The sequence below is a fragment of a genome, unplaced genomic scaffold (genome assembly GCF_019419815.1).
Source record: "Pyrus x bretschneideri cultivar Hongxiangsu unplaced genomic scaffold, Pyrus_bretschneideri_v1 Contig43, whole genome shotgun sequence".
NCBI classification, from domain to species: domain Eukaryota; kingdom Viridiplantae; phylum Streptophyta; class Magnoliopsida; order Rosales; family Rosaceae; genus Pyrus; species Pyrus x bretschneideri.
In genome coordinates, this window is record NW_025999757.1 from 3357562 (window position 1) to 3374811 (window position 17250).

The 17250-nt window shown below is 34.6% G+C and overlaps 1 protein-coding gene across 1 annotated transcript; it reads left to right on the plus strand.

Annotated features, from left to right (window-relative positions):
- The first annotated feature begins 12875 nt into the window (after positions 1-12875).
- On the plus strand, positions 12876-15729 carry LOC125469460 (receptor-like protein 9DC3). Its single transcript, XM_048566811.1, has 4 exons — positions 12876-14462; positions 14776-14920; positions 15005-15130; positions 15203-15729. Exons 1-4 carry the CDS (start codon positions 12876-12878, stop codon positions 15727-15729), a joined length of 2385 nt encoding a protein of 794 aa, XP_048422768.1.
- Positions 15730-17250: the final 1521 nt, after the last annotated feature.

Genomic DNA, 17250 nt, shown 5'->3' on the forward strand with positions numbered 1-17250 from the left:
TGTTGACTTGCATTACAATTTTTAAAAACAAAAATTCAATCGTAAAACAGAAAAAAAAGCTATAGATAATAAATACTAATAAAATCAAATACTAACATGAAAAAATCAATTACCCCTGTACGCTCCGATGTTTCATCAATCCATGTTTTATCTTTTCGTGTATGACATTCACGAAAAAAGGTTACAGGATCTGCTTCTTTCCCATGCTTCTTCCGCTTTATCAAAAATAAAATTTCATACAAACAAATTAAGCAAACCTCATACTAAAAATAAATATAATTATTTAAAATTAATCATCTCTTCAAAATGTACAATCCATACATATTCTTCCCGCACTCTTGCAAAGGATTTTGTACCAGTAGTATGGTTCATTGATTTCAATCCCCGATTAATCTTATTTTTTTCAGCAACCTCCTGAAAAAAACGAACGAAAAAAAAAAATTATATTAGGCAACTTTAAAGTTATAACGAAATAAATCGTGTAAGGTTTACCTTTGTTTTGTCTCTATTCCAATATGCCAACAAATCATCCCACTGGGCAGGAATCACATCAGAAGGAGGCTCGCTGCGCACCTCTTCTGCTCTTTTAGTATAATACTTTTTTTTTAACTTATTTCTAAACTCTTTGTGCGCATGCTCTGCAATCTTAAGCGTCATATGACGGATCAAAGGCATTTTTACTATATCTGCATCTTCAAAAAAAATATTTCCCTACATACATAAAAACAAAAAACAAAAAAAATCACGCTAGTCAAATATTATTACAATCATTGACCTATTCTTCTATTTTCAACTAAAAATAAAAACATCTATATATACCTTTATTCTATTCCAGAAAGCTTCCTTATCTTCTTCCGTAACCTTACGCCAATCTTTCTCCAACGACAGATTTCTATAGTCCCTAACCTCCGCTGCTACATGTTTTGAAAAAGCACTAGCATTATCACTAATGCATTTTCCGGACGAATCAAACGAACAAAGCTGTTTCGTCCACTTAGGAATTGAGGGTCCACACCTCCGTTGAGATGTACCTTGTTAATACAAACACACAATTAAAAACCAAGAAACAAATGTATATTTTCAGTTTAGCAATAATAATAGTTCAAACACACACACAAAAAAATAAAAATAAAAACTGAGATTAATAACAATTCAAAAAAGAACCAGCATCACCCTCGTCCTCTTCCAAGTGACGTTCTTCAGAACGTTGATCTTCACGAGAACTATCCATAGCAAAATTTAATGGAAGGAGAAGGAATATGGCTGAAATGGGGGAAAGAGACGAGAGACAAAAGTGGAAGGAATATGGCTGAAGTGGGGGATAGAGATGAGAGACAGAAGTGGGGAAGTAGGGGATAGAGACGAGAGACAGAAGTGGGGAAGTGGGTGGGGAAGTGGGGGATAGAGACGAGATAGGAAATCAAGAAGATTAAATGTGGATAATTGCATAGCGTCGAAATATGAACACTTTGCGTCGGTTAAAACCGACACAAGGTCTGACTTTGACAGAAAGCCTACACAGACCTGACATACTTTGGGCAGAAAGCTACAGACCTGACATACTTTGGGCAGAAAGCCTGACATAATTTTCAGACCATTGCGTCGGTTAAAACCGACGTTATGTGGCATAGTGTCGAAATAAGGACCCATTGCGTCGAAATAAGGACCATTGTGTCGCTTAAAACCGACACTATGTCTTATAGCTTTTGACTAAGGACAGTACCGTCTGACTCAACCATCATTATAGGCTGACATACTATGTCAGTACCGTCGAAATTAGGCCACATTGCGTCGGTTAAAACTGACGTTAGACTGACAGATTTTTATAACATCGAAATAAGAACAAGTTTGTGTCGAAATAAGATAAAATTTGCGTCGAAATAAGAACAAATTTGTGTAGTGTCTCTGACAGAAAATCCATTGTAGCAGATACTCTCGAAATCCAGTATAAGCATAATTTGATATGATAATGACTGACAAAGTCTTCCAACCCATTCCCCCGTGCAAAAAAACCAGGAAAATTCCCGCCCAACATAAAAAAAAAAGTTTTAAGTTACAAAAAAAAAAGAACAAGGATAAAAATAGAAACAAAAAAATTAAAAAATTTTAATCCAAAATTAAAAAGTAATCAGTTATGTTATCTCATATAATATTTTAATAAATAAATTTATTAAGTTGAATCAATTTTTTTTGCACTGTAATTGTTATTTTAATTTGTTTTTATTTTGATAATTTTTTGTTGTTATTTACTAGAATGGATTAGATGAACATAATTTGAGTTGTTTTGAGAAAATGGAATGAATAATATTTATAAGCATTTATGTTAAATTAACAATATTAAATATAACATAAACTTATAATATTTAGTAATATAAGTATATATTATGGATTAGATGAGCATTTCTCAAAAGTTTAACTTTGATAACATTTGGTTGTTATTTACTATAATGGATTAGATGACTTTGATAACATTTAATTTGTTGTTATTTTGATAACTTTGATAACATTTGGTTGTTATTTACTATAATGGATTAGATGAGCATTTCTCAAAAGTTTAAACCTTGCCAATGTAACTCAAAGCTTGCATTTTATTCTTTTTACAAAATCATCAATTTGCATTGATCATCACACTTTCATTAAGTATAACGTAAGATTTTGTGGTATCCACTAGTATAAATATTTTAATTTGAAGATCGAATTCATTCATTGTATTTATATAGGTTCAAGGAGTGTAGCTGCAAAAAATCATCAAAATCGGACTTAAAATAACCGTTAAATCGTCATTTTTCGTTGATAACCGTCGAAATTTTTTGTCCCGTTACTTCATCCCAGAACGTTTGTTTTTTGCGATTTTTTTCGTATACGATCTCGAATTATATACAAACATGTTTGACGGTTGGATCGTTGAAATTAGTTTCGTAGAATTCGTATAATAATTATATATATAATTATTATAGTTTTTAAATTAATATATATAATTATATAAAACTGTTAAATTAATATATAATTATTATAGTTTTTAAATTAATATATATAATTATATATAATAATAATTATAATTATTATAGTCTTTAGGGGTGTAAAACTGTTAAATTAATATATAATTATTATAGTTTTTAAGTTAATATATATAATTATTATAGTTTTTAAAACTGTTAAAACTGTTAAATTATATATAATTATTACATATGATTCACAACATTGCGTCGAAATATGATAATAATGCGTCGCATAAAACCGACGTAAGGTTAACATTGCGTCGGTTTAGGCTAAGGTTGCGTCGGTTAAAACCGACGTAAGGTTAACATTGCGTCGGAACAGGCTAAGGTTGCGTCGGTTAAAACCGACGCTAAGTCTGACACACATGACATATGCCGTCGGTTAAAAGCGACAGGAAACAAGAAAAAAAAAAAAAAAAACAGAAATATAATTTTATGATAGGATATCATAGCATACAAAATGAAACAAAGTCTAATTAATACAAAAAATAATTAATATATTTATTCCCTGTCATCATCTGTTAACTCATCGTCGGTATTTGCATGATTAACGAACCCGGTAGGCAACACTAATGATTCAAGAAAGGAGGTCTCTTCCACGCCAACCCTTGTATGGAAATTTTCATTATCAAGAATTCGATCATCCAAGTTCGGCATGGCATAATCATCAATAGCATCACTATCCTCTAACACGTCAAATAAATCTCTTGGCTGAGTTCGAACAACTACGTGCCAATCTTTTTCAATCGTGTCCTCCACGTAAAATGCCTGTAATGCTTGTGATGCTAGTATGAAAGGATCCTCTTTAAATCCCAATTGATTGAAATTCACCATAGTAAATCCATATTGATCAGTCTTCATTCCTCGTGGACTTTCACTATTAACCCATTCGCACTTAAATAACATCACAGCTTGACCCCTATCTCCTGCTTCAGTAGGACCACAATATTTGACCTCGAACATATCTACAACTCTGCCATAACAATTCACTTGCCCAATTGCTCCAGGAACATTTGCAGGTACAAAGACACCACAATTTTGATTCTTATGCTTATCATCCACAGATTTTATACGAAATCTAAATCCATGAACAATGTGACTTTTGTATCTACTCACAACCCTACTAGGATAATTAGCTAGCCAATGCAAGTCTTGAGATATCAATGTGTCATTAGCATCATATCTTGAATTCATCTGTAATAAGTATGAAGATAAAAATTGACACAATAACTATAAACATGTTATAATTAAAATGCAAAACAATAAATAAATAATATGATTGTTATCATGCATGCAATGTGGACAAGCTTTATAGCCATGTGTACTCCATCCTGACAACATTCCATAAGCCGGAAAATCACTTATAGTCCATAACACGGCAGCCTTCATCGTAAAACTTTGGTTGGAATACGCATCATAAGTGGGAATGCCCACCTCCCACAACTCATTCAGCTCGTCAATCAATGGACGCATGTATACATCAATCTCTTTACCAGGACTGCGCGATCCTGGTATTATTCATGCACATCCAATGTGGCAAATTATAAACAGAAAGCACCACAGGCCATGTGCTATGATCATTCCTCATTTTCCCAAAAGGATTAAATCCATCACTGGCTAACCCTAATCGGACATTTCGAATTTCTGACGCAAAATCCATATATAAATTATCCAAATGCTTCCATGTGGGAGAATCTGAAGGATGTCTCATAAACTCATCCTTAGGACATTCAGTTGCATGCCATCTCATATGTTCAGCCATATGCTTCGACATAAAAAATCGTTGCAATCGTGGTTTTAAAGGAAAATACCACATAACCTTTGTTGCGACCTTTTTCCTCGAGCTATCCTCTGCATTGGTAATTTTATATCTTGATTTACCACAAACTGAGCACACGGTCAAATCTGAAGTATCTTTCCAATAAATCATGCAATCATTGGGACATGCATCAATTTTCACATACGACAGCCCCAAGTCATTTATAAGTTTTTTTGCCTTATCACAGGATTCAGGCAAACAATCCCCTTCAGGCAACATTCTTTTAATTAACTCCAGTAAAGTGGTGAAGATCTTGTCAGGCATTCCCGCTAAACACTTGATCTGATACAATCTTACAACTGCTTCCAATTTCTTAAACTCCTTACAACCTGGCCACAAATCTTGATCTGCCTCTTCAAGCAACTTAAAAAAAGTCTGCACCTCTTCTGGACGCCCTTCCCTAATAGGGGGCTCAGTAGATGGCCCAACACCTTCTTCTGTTAATGGTTGGACAAATACATCATTAAGAAAATCATGCATGCCAATCACCTCATCTCCTGTTTCTTCTTCTCCAATTCCCACATTTTGCTCTCCAATGTTTTGCTCGCCATGATGTCGCCAACAAGCGTTTTTATAATCTTTATCCATATCATACAATATGAGATGTTCAACAATGGTGTTCCTAACAAAAGTATATCGATTACAACATCTTTTGCAAGGACATCTAAACTTATCAGGACCAACACCATTTGCAACTGCTTGATCCAAAAACAAATTAATTCCAGTTGTATACGCTTCAAAATTTCGGGGTATTGTCAACCAACTCTTGTCCATATTTTACCACTTTACGAAGGTAAAATATTACGTTGACACTAAGATGCCTACAATCTTTCAATCCCTATCATGTAGGCATAACTATCAAAATTTTCAATTTCTATCTTTCACCCCTCGAACTCTATCACGATTGCAATCTTTTAATTTTCAACACCTATTATAGTAAAAACAAATTAAAATAACAACAAAAAGTTATCAAAATTATGCTCATCTAATCCATTCTAATAAATAACAACCAAAAGTTATCAAACTTATCAAAATAACAACAAATTCAAATAACAATTAGAGTGCAAAAAAAAATTAATTAATATATTCTTATATTCCTAATTATTATAAGTTTAGGTTATATTCTTATATGAAAGGTTATATTCTTATATATTCTTATTAGAGTGCAAAAAAAAAAAAAAAAATTAACATAATATATTCTTATATTACTCAATATTATAAGTTTATGTTATATTTAATATTGTTAATTTAACATAAATGCTTATAAATATTATTCATTCCATTTTCTCATAACAATTCAAATTATGTTCATCTAATCCATTCTAGTAAATAACAACAAAAAATTATCAAAATAACAACAAATTAAAATAACAATTAGAGTGCAAAAAAAAAATTAACATAATATATTCTTATATTACTCAATATTATAAGTTTATGTTATATTTAATATTGTTAATTTAACATAAATGCTTATAAATATTATTCATTCCATTTTCTCATAACAATTCAAATTATGTTCATCTAATCCATTCTAGTAAATAACAACAAAAAATTATCAAAATAACAACAAATTAAAATAACAATTAGAGTGCAAAAAAAAAAATTAACATAATATATTCTTATATTACTCAATATTATAAGTTTATGTTATATTTAATATTGTTAATTTAACATAAATGCTTATAAATATTATTCATTCCATTTTCTCATAACAATTCAAATTATGTTCATCTAATTCATTCTAGTAAATAACAACAAAAAATTATCAAAATAACAACAAATTAAAATAACAATTAGAGTGACAAAATTAATTAATTCGACTAAATTTTTATTAATTTAACAAAAATAGTAGAATTTTATCTAAGTGCTTAAATTATAATTTTTGAATAAATAAACTTGTGTATTATACAATTTAAAAATTAAAGAAGTTAGTGATACAAACCTGATTTGTTGAAGAATTTCGACGTCAACAATTCTTTATGTACTCAACCAACTCAAATAAATTTCCTACAAAAATAAATTGTAACTAAAAATTAAACATAAGAGGATAAAATAAAAATATTATAAGCAAGAAAAACTTACTGTTGTGAAGAGGAACAAATGAAGTTTGAAGAGAAAGCTGAAAGAGAGAGAACGGGAGACTTTGTAAAAATTGGAAGAACGAATAAGAAAAGTGCAAGAGAAGAAAAAGAAAACACGGGGGAGAGGATATAAAGACGATCAATGTGTCGCTTACAACCGACACTGGTTTTCAAAATATATGGCGCTCAAAACCGACGCAGGATTTAAAATATTAAAAACAAGAATTAGTGTCGCCTAAAACCGACACCCATATTTTATGTCGCTTAAAAGTGACACTATTTTATTTAAAGCGACGCCAGTACTTAAAAATATTAAAATATATGTCGGTTATAAGCGACACTAAATTTTTACGTCGGTTTAAAAGCGACATAGAAATTTTATGACGCTTATAAGCGACAGTAAATACGACGTCATCTTCAGTGAGTGTCGCAAATCTCTTTTTCGCCACTATATAATATTAAACCGACGCAACAACTGACACTATTAGGTCCTTTTGTAGTAGTGTCAGATATGCAATAGAAATTTGCATCATTGCGGTGTGAAGGTTGTTTGTGAGTTTTGTTATTTTGGAATATGAGGTTTCAATTTTTGAGATTCTAGATCCTCTCAATATGAAAGGGTGGGTTTTTGCTACGATTTTTTTTTGCATTTTTAGCTTAATTTTGATTATTCTTTCTGTTAGCTATTAGAAAATCCGCCATGTAGCTTACTTTATAGGTGTTACGAGCTTTCAATGGCATTCAATCACCATAAACATACTTATGCTTATGTGTGCGTGAGTGCGTGTGAATGTTTTAATTAATGCTTCCTCTTTAGTTTGGGAAAATGTGTCTTGATGAAGTGATAAAAAGTACATGACAACTAAATTTCAAGAGAAATAAAGAAAAACAAACAAATTTAGTCCCTATTAGAACTATTTAACATATCATAAAAAATGTTCACTTCCTGATGCCATCTGCACGAATTGTAGCTACTAAATTTGTCATGGCGCCAATAATCCCAATGGGATCGGAGTGTGAAATGACCTTGTGCACTTCCACAGCCGCTGCATGCTTTCACGGTAGCATTGTCATCGTGGAGTTTTATTATTCTACCTCTTTCTCTACACACAATTACGGTCACCAATTTCTGACGGTTGAGAGAATGCATAAGCTTGAGGCCTTTATCTTTTTCATCCCCCCTCCCCGTGGCACACCAAGATCACACCATAGACGTACGTTGATGCTTGATGACCTTTGGAGATCACAATATATTCTTGTATCCGAAGTAACATCGCATCCTTTGGTTGTACAAGGCCTCAAATTCTTGCACTCCCTGCACCGTTCTAGGAACATGGACACTTCATCTCTGCTCCATGAAGTCAGCGAGTTGACCATTTTAATGTCCGAATGTTGATGTGCTCCAAGATGCGATCGTGTTCGACGAGTTGGTTGAACTTCTTGCATACCATTTATGCTGAATACAGATCATTAAAAGAGCGGGAAGCAACCTTCGTGAGTATTTCCAAAAGAAGCTCGTCCGGTAGAGATTGTAAGAAAGGGGGGGGGGGGGGGAGATGTGCCTTTCTTCATCGTTGTAGAACTGGATGAGGTGGTTTATGCATGGACAAGCATGAATAAATACACCACCTCTCATGGAAGCAAAAAGTTTTCATGCATAATAGCCAAACCAATTAATTAAAAAATTCTCAAGCATGCATGCAACCGTCATAACTCATAATTAAGACAACCTTAGAGAAACCAACCCAACCATCAAGCCTATCACACCCATCCCTGACTATTATTTCATTTTTTGATTCCTTGACATGACAAGTGCATACTGTGTGCAGGATATGTGCAGAGATTGCACATGACCTAACCATGTCCCAAAAGTCGCTTTCAAATTAATCTTGACAAATTGATGTTTTTAGTATTGAATCCGACATACTAGAAAGCGCCACATGGACCGATTGCAAGAATCTTTTTATTCTTTTAACTGTTGGAAATCCAACGGTCCATATCACCAGGCATTCTAAAATTTAACAATTGTTATTGAGCATATAGAGTCGTTGGGCTCTTCTGTTGGGGTTGCTGCAGAAGGTCTCACACCAGCAAGTGCTGTTGGCTCCACGCGTTTTGATTAGGCACAATCACTGGGTTGGTTGACCTGGTTAGGTGTCACAACCCTTGGCTCGGGGTCGGTAGAAAGTTTGTATAATTTAGCCCTTGAGACCAAGTGGTAGAAGTACAGAATGGGATGTACGAGGTCTGTGTGTTTTGTTATACGAGTTACCAGGTATAGTTAAAGTACTTTACATTGCATTCATCCATTGTTATCATTAATAATTTGATACCTGATTGTGTATGATGCCATGACACATAATCTAGTTTGGTTAATTTACTATGTTAAGGTTATGTCCGTAGTGAGTTGTTGAAGTTCACGCCTATATTGTTAAGCAAGTTTTCGAACTAAACAGTCAAGAGAGTAGGCAGAATGAGATTGAATTAGATGTGAGATCACTAGAAGTTTAATTTTTTTTTTTTTTTTTGATTGCCTTGTAAAGAATTCTTGAGTTTCTTTGTCCAAGAAGAATTTATTTTCATCAGGTTTTAGTTTATTTTTATTTATTTAATTTTTAGCTCGTGTTTCGGATTTGGGTTTGAGTTTTCTACCAACATGAGTCCGAAGCATGGCAGAATGGTGAATTATATACCTTGGGAAAGAAGTGTTGGAAATGATTTGCAAGATATATATATATATATATATATGTGTGTGTGTGTGTGTGTGTGTGTGTGTGTGTGTGTGTGTGTGTGTGTGTGTGTGTGTGTGTTTGAAATTGGAAGGGTTTTTAACAAGTGGATTTTTGGACGTTGATACCTCTGGTGATATGCAAAGTGTATGGAATAGGCTTGAATATAAAGCTAGTTTTTGCATGTGTTGTTGCAATGGCATATTAGAGTTATATTGAGAAAGATGTATAGTTAGACTGAAATGTGGACTTGAGCGGAATGGCAGCGGCCATCAACTCAAGAAAACAGAGAGAAAAATGGAGTTGTGTTTTGCTTGAGCGTTAGAGGAGGGGATAGGTTTGATGTAGTTTGTAAGTTAGGTTGGTGTAATGAAAATTAGGAGGCTCTTAAAAGTACAGAAATGAGGGGAAGTTTAAATAATTTCTGCGAAGGGAATTTCTGCAGAAAATATTGTCAGTTAGTTGGGGATAAGAAAACAGGACGATAATTTGACTTGGTATGGAGTTTCAAACTAGATCTTTGGTGCTAGATTAGTCTTTGAATAGTGATCAACTATATGCCAAAATTTGTGTACGGTTAGAAATTTCATATTGATGGAATATAGAAAACTATGATTTTGATTATGGAAATTGATGGTATTTTGAAAGGTGGCATATCCCTGGAACTTCCTGAGGGAATGAAATAAAAGCTTCTTTTTGAAGATGCATGGAGATGAAAATAAGAGCGCAGGGGTTAGTGGGAATGAAAATTACAATTATACACTCTTGGTGAAATATGTAGAGAAAGGGTGGGTGGGAGTGCCATAATTTGGTGACTGGGGATGCAATTATTAGAATGAGAATTGTGGTTGTCTTGTGGAATTCAAATATAAGAAAAAGAAAATTACATATTTACTTATGTGAAACCGTGGATGCTTTAATTACTTGAGTTACAAGCTGCTAGTAAAATTGTCTTTGGACGAATGTTAACTAGACTTATGTGAGCTCGGAGTATCTACAATATAGATAAAAACCAAAGACAATTAAATATTTGCAACTGCACAAGATCAACAATAGTATTTTAAGGGCAAGCACAAGGTCGATTATTATTCAATTACTATGCAAATGTTAAAGGTCGTTCGTTATTTAAAAAAATTTGTTCATTCTATGGCATGACTTAATCCATGGTCATGCATTAAATCGTGTATCTGACACACAATTAAACACATGTATAGAAACTCATTTTAAGTGTGGAAGAATTGTGTGGTAGCAGAAATTTGCTGCCTTCTGTTTTGACGAACTTGTACCTACAAAACAATTAACACCTTTGATCAAAGACCTAAGGCTTATGCTCCCACAAGGTGGGGAAGGGGGGGGGGGTGTGTTCAGCAAATGGATCTCCGATGCCTAAGTTAGGTTCTCTAAAAAGAATGAGTTTTTAGGGCTTGTATGCGTACCAAAAGCTTATCAAAATCTGAAGGTGATGAGGGTGTTTATAGGAAGGTAGTGGCCAGTCATGGTGTAGGGATTTGCCCTACACATGGCGACTTTCTATTGGCCAAGTTATGTCATCTTTAGCCATAGGATGCGCAAGGAAATGATGTTTCCAAGATATTAATTAGGAGATTATATCTTGGAATGATGATGGGAATATCCATAATTGATTTGAAAGGAATTCCTTACTTGATATGGTTGATCTTCAATTAGGATTGTATTAAAGATAGGATTTGGTAATTAGTTTTATCTTTAATGCCTTTGATTTTTTCCATGCCACGAGTAGGGGAGCTTTGAGTAGTCGTGTCCGCTGCTTGAACTTTCAGGGATGCTTAGCTGCACATGGGAATACTTGAGAGTTCTTCCTGGGCAATCTTGTCTTTTTCAAGTAAAAGTCCATGTGTCCCCTTCTGAATTTTTGAGATTATTTTTTATTCCACAAATTCTATCAACAAGAATCAGCTACACTACCTAGAGACATATGTAGTTGGAGGCAGTTTCCCCATGGTTAGGGCTTCCACCCCAAGTCAAAGTTTTTTTTTTTCATTTTCTTTTTTTTTGAAGAAACAATATTATATACACTAAGAGGGTGGGGAAGTAGGCTAAGTCTCACAATGGGCTAGCAATAATGTGATTCAAATTCATCTTTGGAGAAAATCAAACCCAAGACATCTTACTTAAAAGTAAAGAGGAATACCACTAGACTTATTAACTGGCAACTCCAAGTTGAAATATTAATTCTCTCTTCCTTGCTTTCCCTTGAGTTAATGAGATATTTCTTTTCTGAAGAAAAGGACTTGCAGTTTGAAAAATGCAACATAGACCAAAACCAAAGCACAAGCTGAATTTTTCAAACTGCAACACCCATTAAAATCTAACATGAGAATAGTTGCACTCTTGAGTTAATGAGAAATTTCGTTACACCTGCACTCTTGACTTAATATATGTTAGGAGTTTGAAAGTCCTAATCTTGAAAAAATTGGGTATTGAATAAAAATTTCTAGCTTCAAATCCCCCCCACTTCAAGCCAATACAGGGATTGAAATTGATGACTCTAATGCCTCAATTTGCTGCTGAGAGTCTGAAACTTTCCTTACCTTCACTATCTGGTGTTTTGAGTCTAGGCCTGTAAACAGGTTGGGTTTATTGGGTTTGGGTACGGTTTCATCTGATTCATTAAGCTAACGGGTCACACACCCGTCCCATTGAGCTAACGGGTCACTCAAACTTAACCAATTAAGCTAATGGATCACCAATTTCATCTGTTAACATAGTATTCTAATACAAATTACACATATTTTAATGAAGATTTCAAGCATGAAGGTCCAACACATTTAGAAGTACCCAAATACAAAGTTGATAAGTCTTGCAATTGGGCATACAAATATGGTAAAACCTTACAAGAGTGTCAATGCAAATATCATAAACCCTTGCAGAAGGAACTCATGAAATAAACTATACGTATGTATGCAAAAATTATTTAGTTTTTCTTTTATGGTGTTGCTCATTTGTCTAACTTCTAATTTCACGCCATTTCAGAAGTTGAAGACTTGACTTAAAAAATTAACTCATGAATGTATTAGTCAAGAGCATCTCTTACGCATGTAGAAGAAATGCGATGCACTTGTCCCCGTTACACCCGTCTCTACCACTTTTTAGAAATTAATTTGTGAAAGAATTTGTACTGATGTCAGTCTATAAATAGTTGTGTCACTTTGCATTTCCATACATAGCTAAGAGTGCCAAAAAAAAATATATTCAAAAGATTGTTGTTATGGGGTTACTTGATACCTCCACCATTCGCATGGTTTCAAAACTAGTACAGGTTTTGTTGCTGTTTCATCATGTGGTTATTGCTAACTCTTCATACTCTTCGCAGAAGCAGTATCCATCTTGCCCTAATGAGGAGAAGTCCGCCCTGCTGCAATTCAATGACAGCTTTACGATTGACAAATCTGCTTCTAGATCTCCCAATGCTTATCCAAAGGTTTCATCATGGAAACCAGCTGAAGGAGGAAATAGCACCTGCTGCTCATGGGAAGGTGTCGAGTGTGATGAGAAGACGGGTCATGTGATTGGCCTAGATCTTGGTAGCAGCTGTCTCCACGGCTCTATCAACAGCAATAGCAGCCTCTTCCGCCTAGTTCATCTTCAAAGGTTAAACCTCTCTGACAATAACTTCAATTACTCTCAAATTCCTACTAGCATTAGGAATTTTCCAAGCCTTACTCATCTTGACTTCTCTACCTCTGTCTTTTCTGGTCAAGTCCCTTCTGAAATTTCACTGTTATCCAAGTTGACATACCTTCGTCTATCTGGCAATGTAGATTATTTGTCAGAAGAAGAGTATCGTCCCTTTTTGAAACTTGAAGCATCAGATCTTGGAAGCTTAGTTCAAAACTTAACTAGTCTCGAAGTACTTTCCCTCATTTTCGTAAACATATCTTCGGCAATGCCTCATTCAATGGCTAATTTATCATCATTGACAGCCCTCTACCTCAAAGGCTGTCACCTGTTTGGTGAATTTCCTGTGAGAATTTTCCAACTACCAAACCTAGAATTTCTTAGTGTGAGATACAACCAAGATTTGACTGGATATTTTCCTGAATTTAATCGAAGTAGTCCTCTCATCTTACTGAAAGTAAGCTTTACTAGCTTTTTTGGAACCATACCCTCTTTAATTCAAAATCTTCATTCACTGCAAAACTTGGATGTGGCACAATGCAATTTTTCAGAAGGGTTGGTTCCATCTTCACTTGGGAATCTTAGGCAGCTCACTTATCTAGACATTTCAGCCAATAAATTTGGAGGTCCAATTCCTGATTCCTTGGCAAACCTTACCCAACTAGCTACTTTTAGGATTAGTACAAGTTTTTTAACTGGTCCAATCCCATCTTGGCTAGGCAACTTTAGCAAACTTGAGTACCTAGATTTTGCTTTTAATAGATTAAATGGTTTAGTTCCTGCGTCATTTTCAAATCTCACAAATCTTCATATTCTTTATCTACATTCGAATACTCTAAGTGGTGCAGTGGAGTTTCAAATGTTTCAAAATCTACAATTTCTTTACCAACTCCAATTAAGCTGGAACGCTATAGAATTTGTCACTGAATCCAAAATTTTGAATTCAACAGTTCAACAGTTCACCGTTCTTGGATTGAGTAATTGCAGCATAGGAGAGTTTCCATCCTTCTTACAATATCAGAAGGGGTTGACGCGTTTGGAAATTGCTGAAAGCAAAATCCGAGGCCAAGTACCAAAATGGATGTGGAGCACAAGCTTAGAAACTTTGGTATTCCTAGACATAAGTGGAAACTTCATTTCAGACCAATTTCCAGTTGTCCTTCCTTGGGTGAACCTGGTAGGCTTGGTTTTCAACCAACATGTTTCATGGATCACAACCAATACCTCCACCAACCGTGCTAGAATATGCAGCTACATACAACAACTTTACTGGAGAAATCTCACTGTTGCTTTGCAATATGAAAAATCTTCAGTACCTTGAGTTGTCGACAAATAAATTGAGTGGAATGCTTCCTCAATGTCTCGGAAACTTTAGTGATGAGCTGATTTTTTTAGGTCTTGGAAATAACTTCTTTCACGGAGTTATTCCTCAGACATACAACAACAAAAGCAGTTTGAGGATGATTGACGTGAGTCATAACAAATTGCAGGGGCAGTTGTCGAGGTCATTGGTCAATTGTGTGAGGCTTGAGTATCTTGTTTTGTCAAACAATCAATTCAGTGGTGTTTTTCCCATTTGGTTGGGGACTCTTCCAGAGTTAAAACTTTTGGCAATGCGCCATAATGGATTCTACGGTGTGATTGGAAAATCTAGAAAGAATATTGATTTTCCCAAGTTACACATTCTTGATTTGTCTTACAATAATTTTACTGTTGCAGTTCCATCTTTGTTTCCAGATATTATTATAAACAAGTTAGCATATATGTACACAAACGTGATTTATGAAGTCAGTGGACTCAGGATCCATAAAAGTATTGGGTACGCACTCACACTAGCAACAAAAGGTTTGGAGCAATACTACCCAAAGATTCGAGAAGAATTTGCATCCTTTGATATCTCAAGCAACAAATTTTAAGGGAAAATTCCAAAATTCATTGGGAATCTGAAGGAGCTTCGGTCGCTGAATCTTTCCCATAACATTCTCACTGGTTCTATACCATCATCCTTCGGAAACTTGATGAAGCTTGAATCGTTGGACCTTTCACAAAACAAGCTCTCAGGGCAGATCCCCCAACAACTGAGGCAACTTACTTTTCTTGGCAGTTTCAATGTCTCGCACAACAATCTCACAGGTCCTATACCAGAAGGAACCCAGCTTAGTTCATTGAATATTACTTCATACGAGAGAAACCCAGGGTTGTGTGTAGATCCATTGCCAAAGAAACGTGGAAATCCTAAGGCCCCTCAACTTCCACCTCCAACCGTAGACGAAGGTGATTCTAGCTCAGCAGGAATATTTGAATTTGATTGGAAAATTGTTTCGGCCGGATGTGGAAGTGGGTTGGTAGTGGGAGTAGTTCTTGCAGATGTTGTGATCACAAGGAGGCCCGACTTGTTTCTTAAGATTGTTGGAATGATCAGACAAATGATATGGAAAATTTAGAGTAATAGTGGGGGGGATAGAAATTGAGTTTGTTACAATGTTATGCATCTGTTGTTGTCGTTTGTTTTCTCTATTGTGGTTTCTTTCCTTCTCTATATGTTTAGTTGTAAGTTTGTTTTATGTTATGTAAGTGTATGTCCCCCTACTTTCTTGTATTTTCACTTTCTCTTCTTTATTTTGAGGAGTAAGGTTTATGTACCGCTTGACTAGTTGTAACTTTTTTTTTTTATTCAATAAATTTTTTTTTTGTACAATCGAGGTCATTGGTCAATTGTGTGAGGCTTGAGTATCTTGTTTTGTCAAACAATCATTTCAATGATGTTTTTCCCATTTGGTTGGGGACTCTTCAAGAGTTAAAACTTTTGGCAATGCGCCATAATAGATTCTACGAGAAAATATGCCCGCGCGTTGCTGCGGGACTTGAATGTATTAGTTGCAACAGGCATGAATAGTTTCCACACAAAGCAACTAAAAAGACGTAGCACCCAAGAATCAATGAACAATTGAGACATCTTACTCGTATGTGAGAGTCAATCCCCATTGAACAAAAGTCCTATTTCTTCTTCAAACTAAACTGACATCATTGATCAAGCAATTAAACATTCCTATTGGGAAATAATTGACCCAAGAGTTGAGCAGATATATAGGGATTGGACAAAGGGGACGTAATTAAACTATATAATTTAATAAAAGTAAAGGTCAATACAACTCTTCAAATTAAACTATATATCTAATTTACCAGAAAACTTTGTAAAAGTGACAGTTTACCTAATATGAGCACTTAATTTTCCTATTTAAAACAGTTTACTCATTTTTGATAAGTAAAATATAGCTTAAGCTTAATTTATTAACAGCTTAATGCAGTTCAAAAGTATTTTCTGTAGTGACGAGAAGGAGAAGCTACAGCCAACCCGCCTTAACTTTTAACTTTTTCCAGATGCATATGTACAGTTTACCTGCACCCTCATACCATGTGTCTTGAGCTGTTATCTATCCTCCACTTACAGCATTTTCGCTCTTCTTCATGGGAACCTCGATAGCAAACAATTTCATCTGTTACTGGTTAATGGAGATGTCTTCTGCACAACTGGACTACAAAGAGGGAGAAAAACAGTATTAGGAAAACACATTATACTCAAAATCATCACCAAAGATATTTTCAAACAAATCACAATCCATTACACAAAGTGCATCCAACTCCAAGGCAAGAATACAGATAAACCCTCACCCAAGCAGTAACCAGTTCTTTTGAACTGCGCATCTGTAAAACACATGAGTACGGATACATTAAAGAGAGCAACAACACTAAATTTCTAACATCACCGGCATTCAAAACATTAAGCATGTAGGGAAACTATTTCATTTCATTTTAATTTTTGGTGACACAACTGATGCAAGAAAGGGTCGAGCAAGTAGCATGGCATCAAGAATAAAGGAAGATATTTAGGATGGAACTATTAAAAGTTTCTGTAAACCATTAAATTTATGCTTAGTGAGTATACCAGAAGATTTGCGTGCAAC

What these genes read in the sequence shown, in the direction of transcription:
- LOC125469460 (XM_048566811.1), top strand. Translation starts at nt 12,876, where the DNA reads ATGGGGTTACTTGATACCTCCACCATTCGCATGGTTTCAAAACTAGTA. An exon ending in GCGCCATAATGGATTCTACG is followed by an intron (nt 14,921 to 15,004) that starts GTGTGATTGGAA and finishes TTACTGTTGCAG; the next exon opens with TTCCATCTTTGTTTCCAGAT. An exon ending in ACTCACACTAGCAACAAAAG is followed by an intron (nt 15,131 to 15,202) that starts GTTTGGAGCAAT and finishes ACAAATTTTAAG; the next exon opens with GGAAAATTCCAAAATTCATT.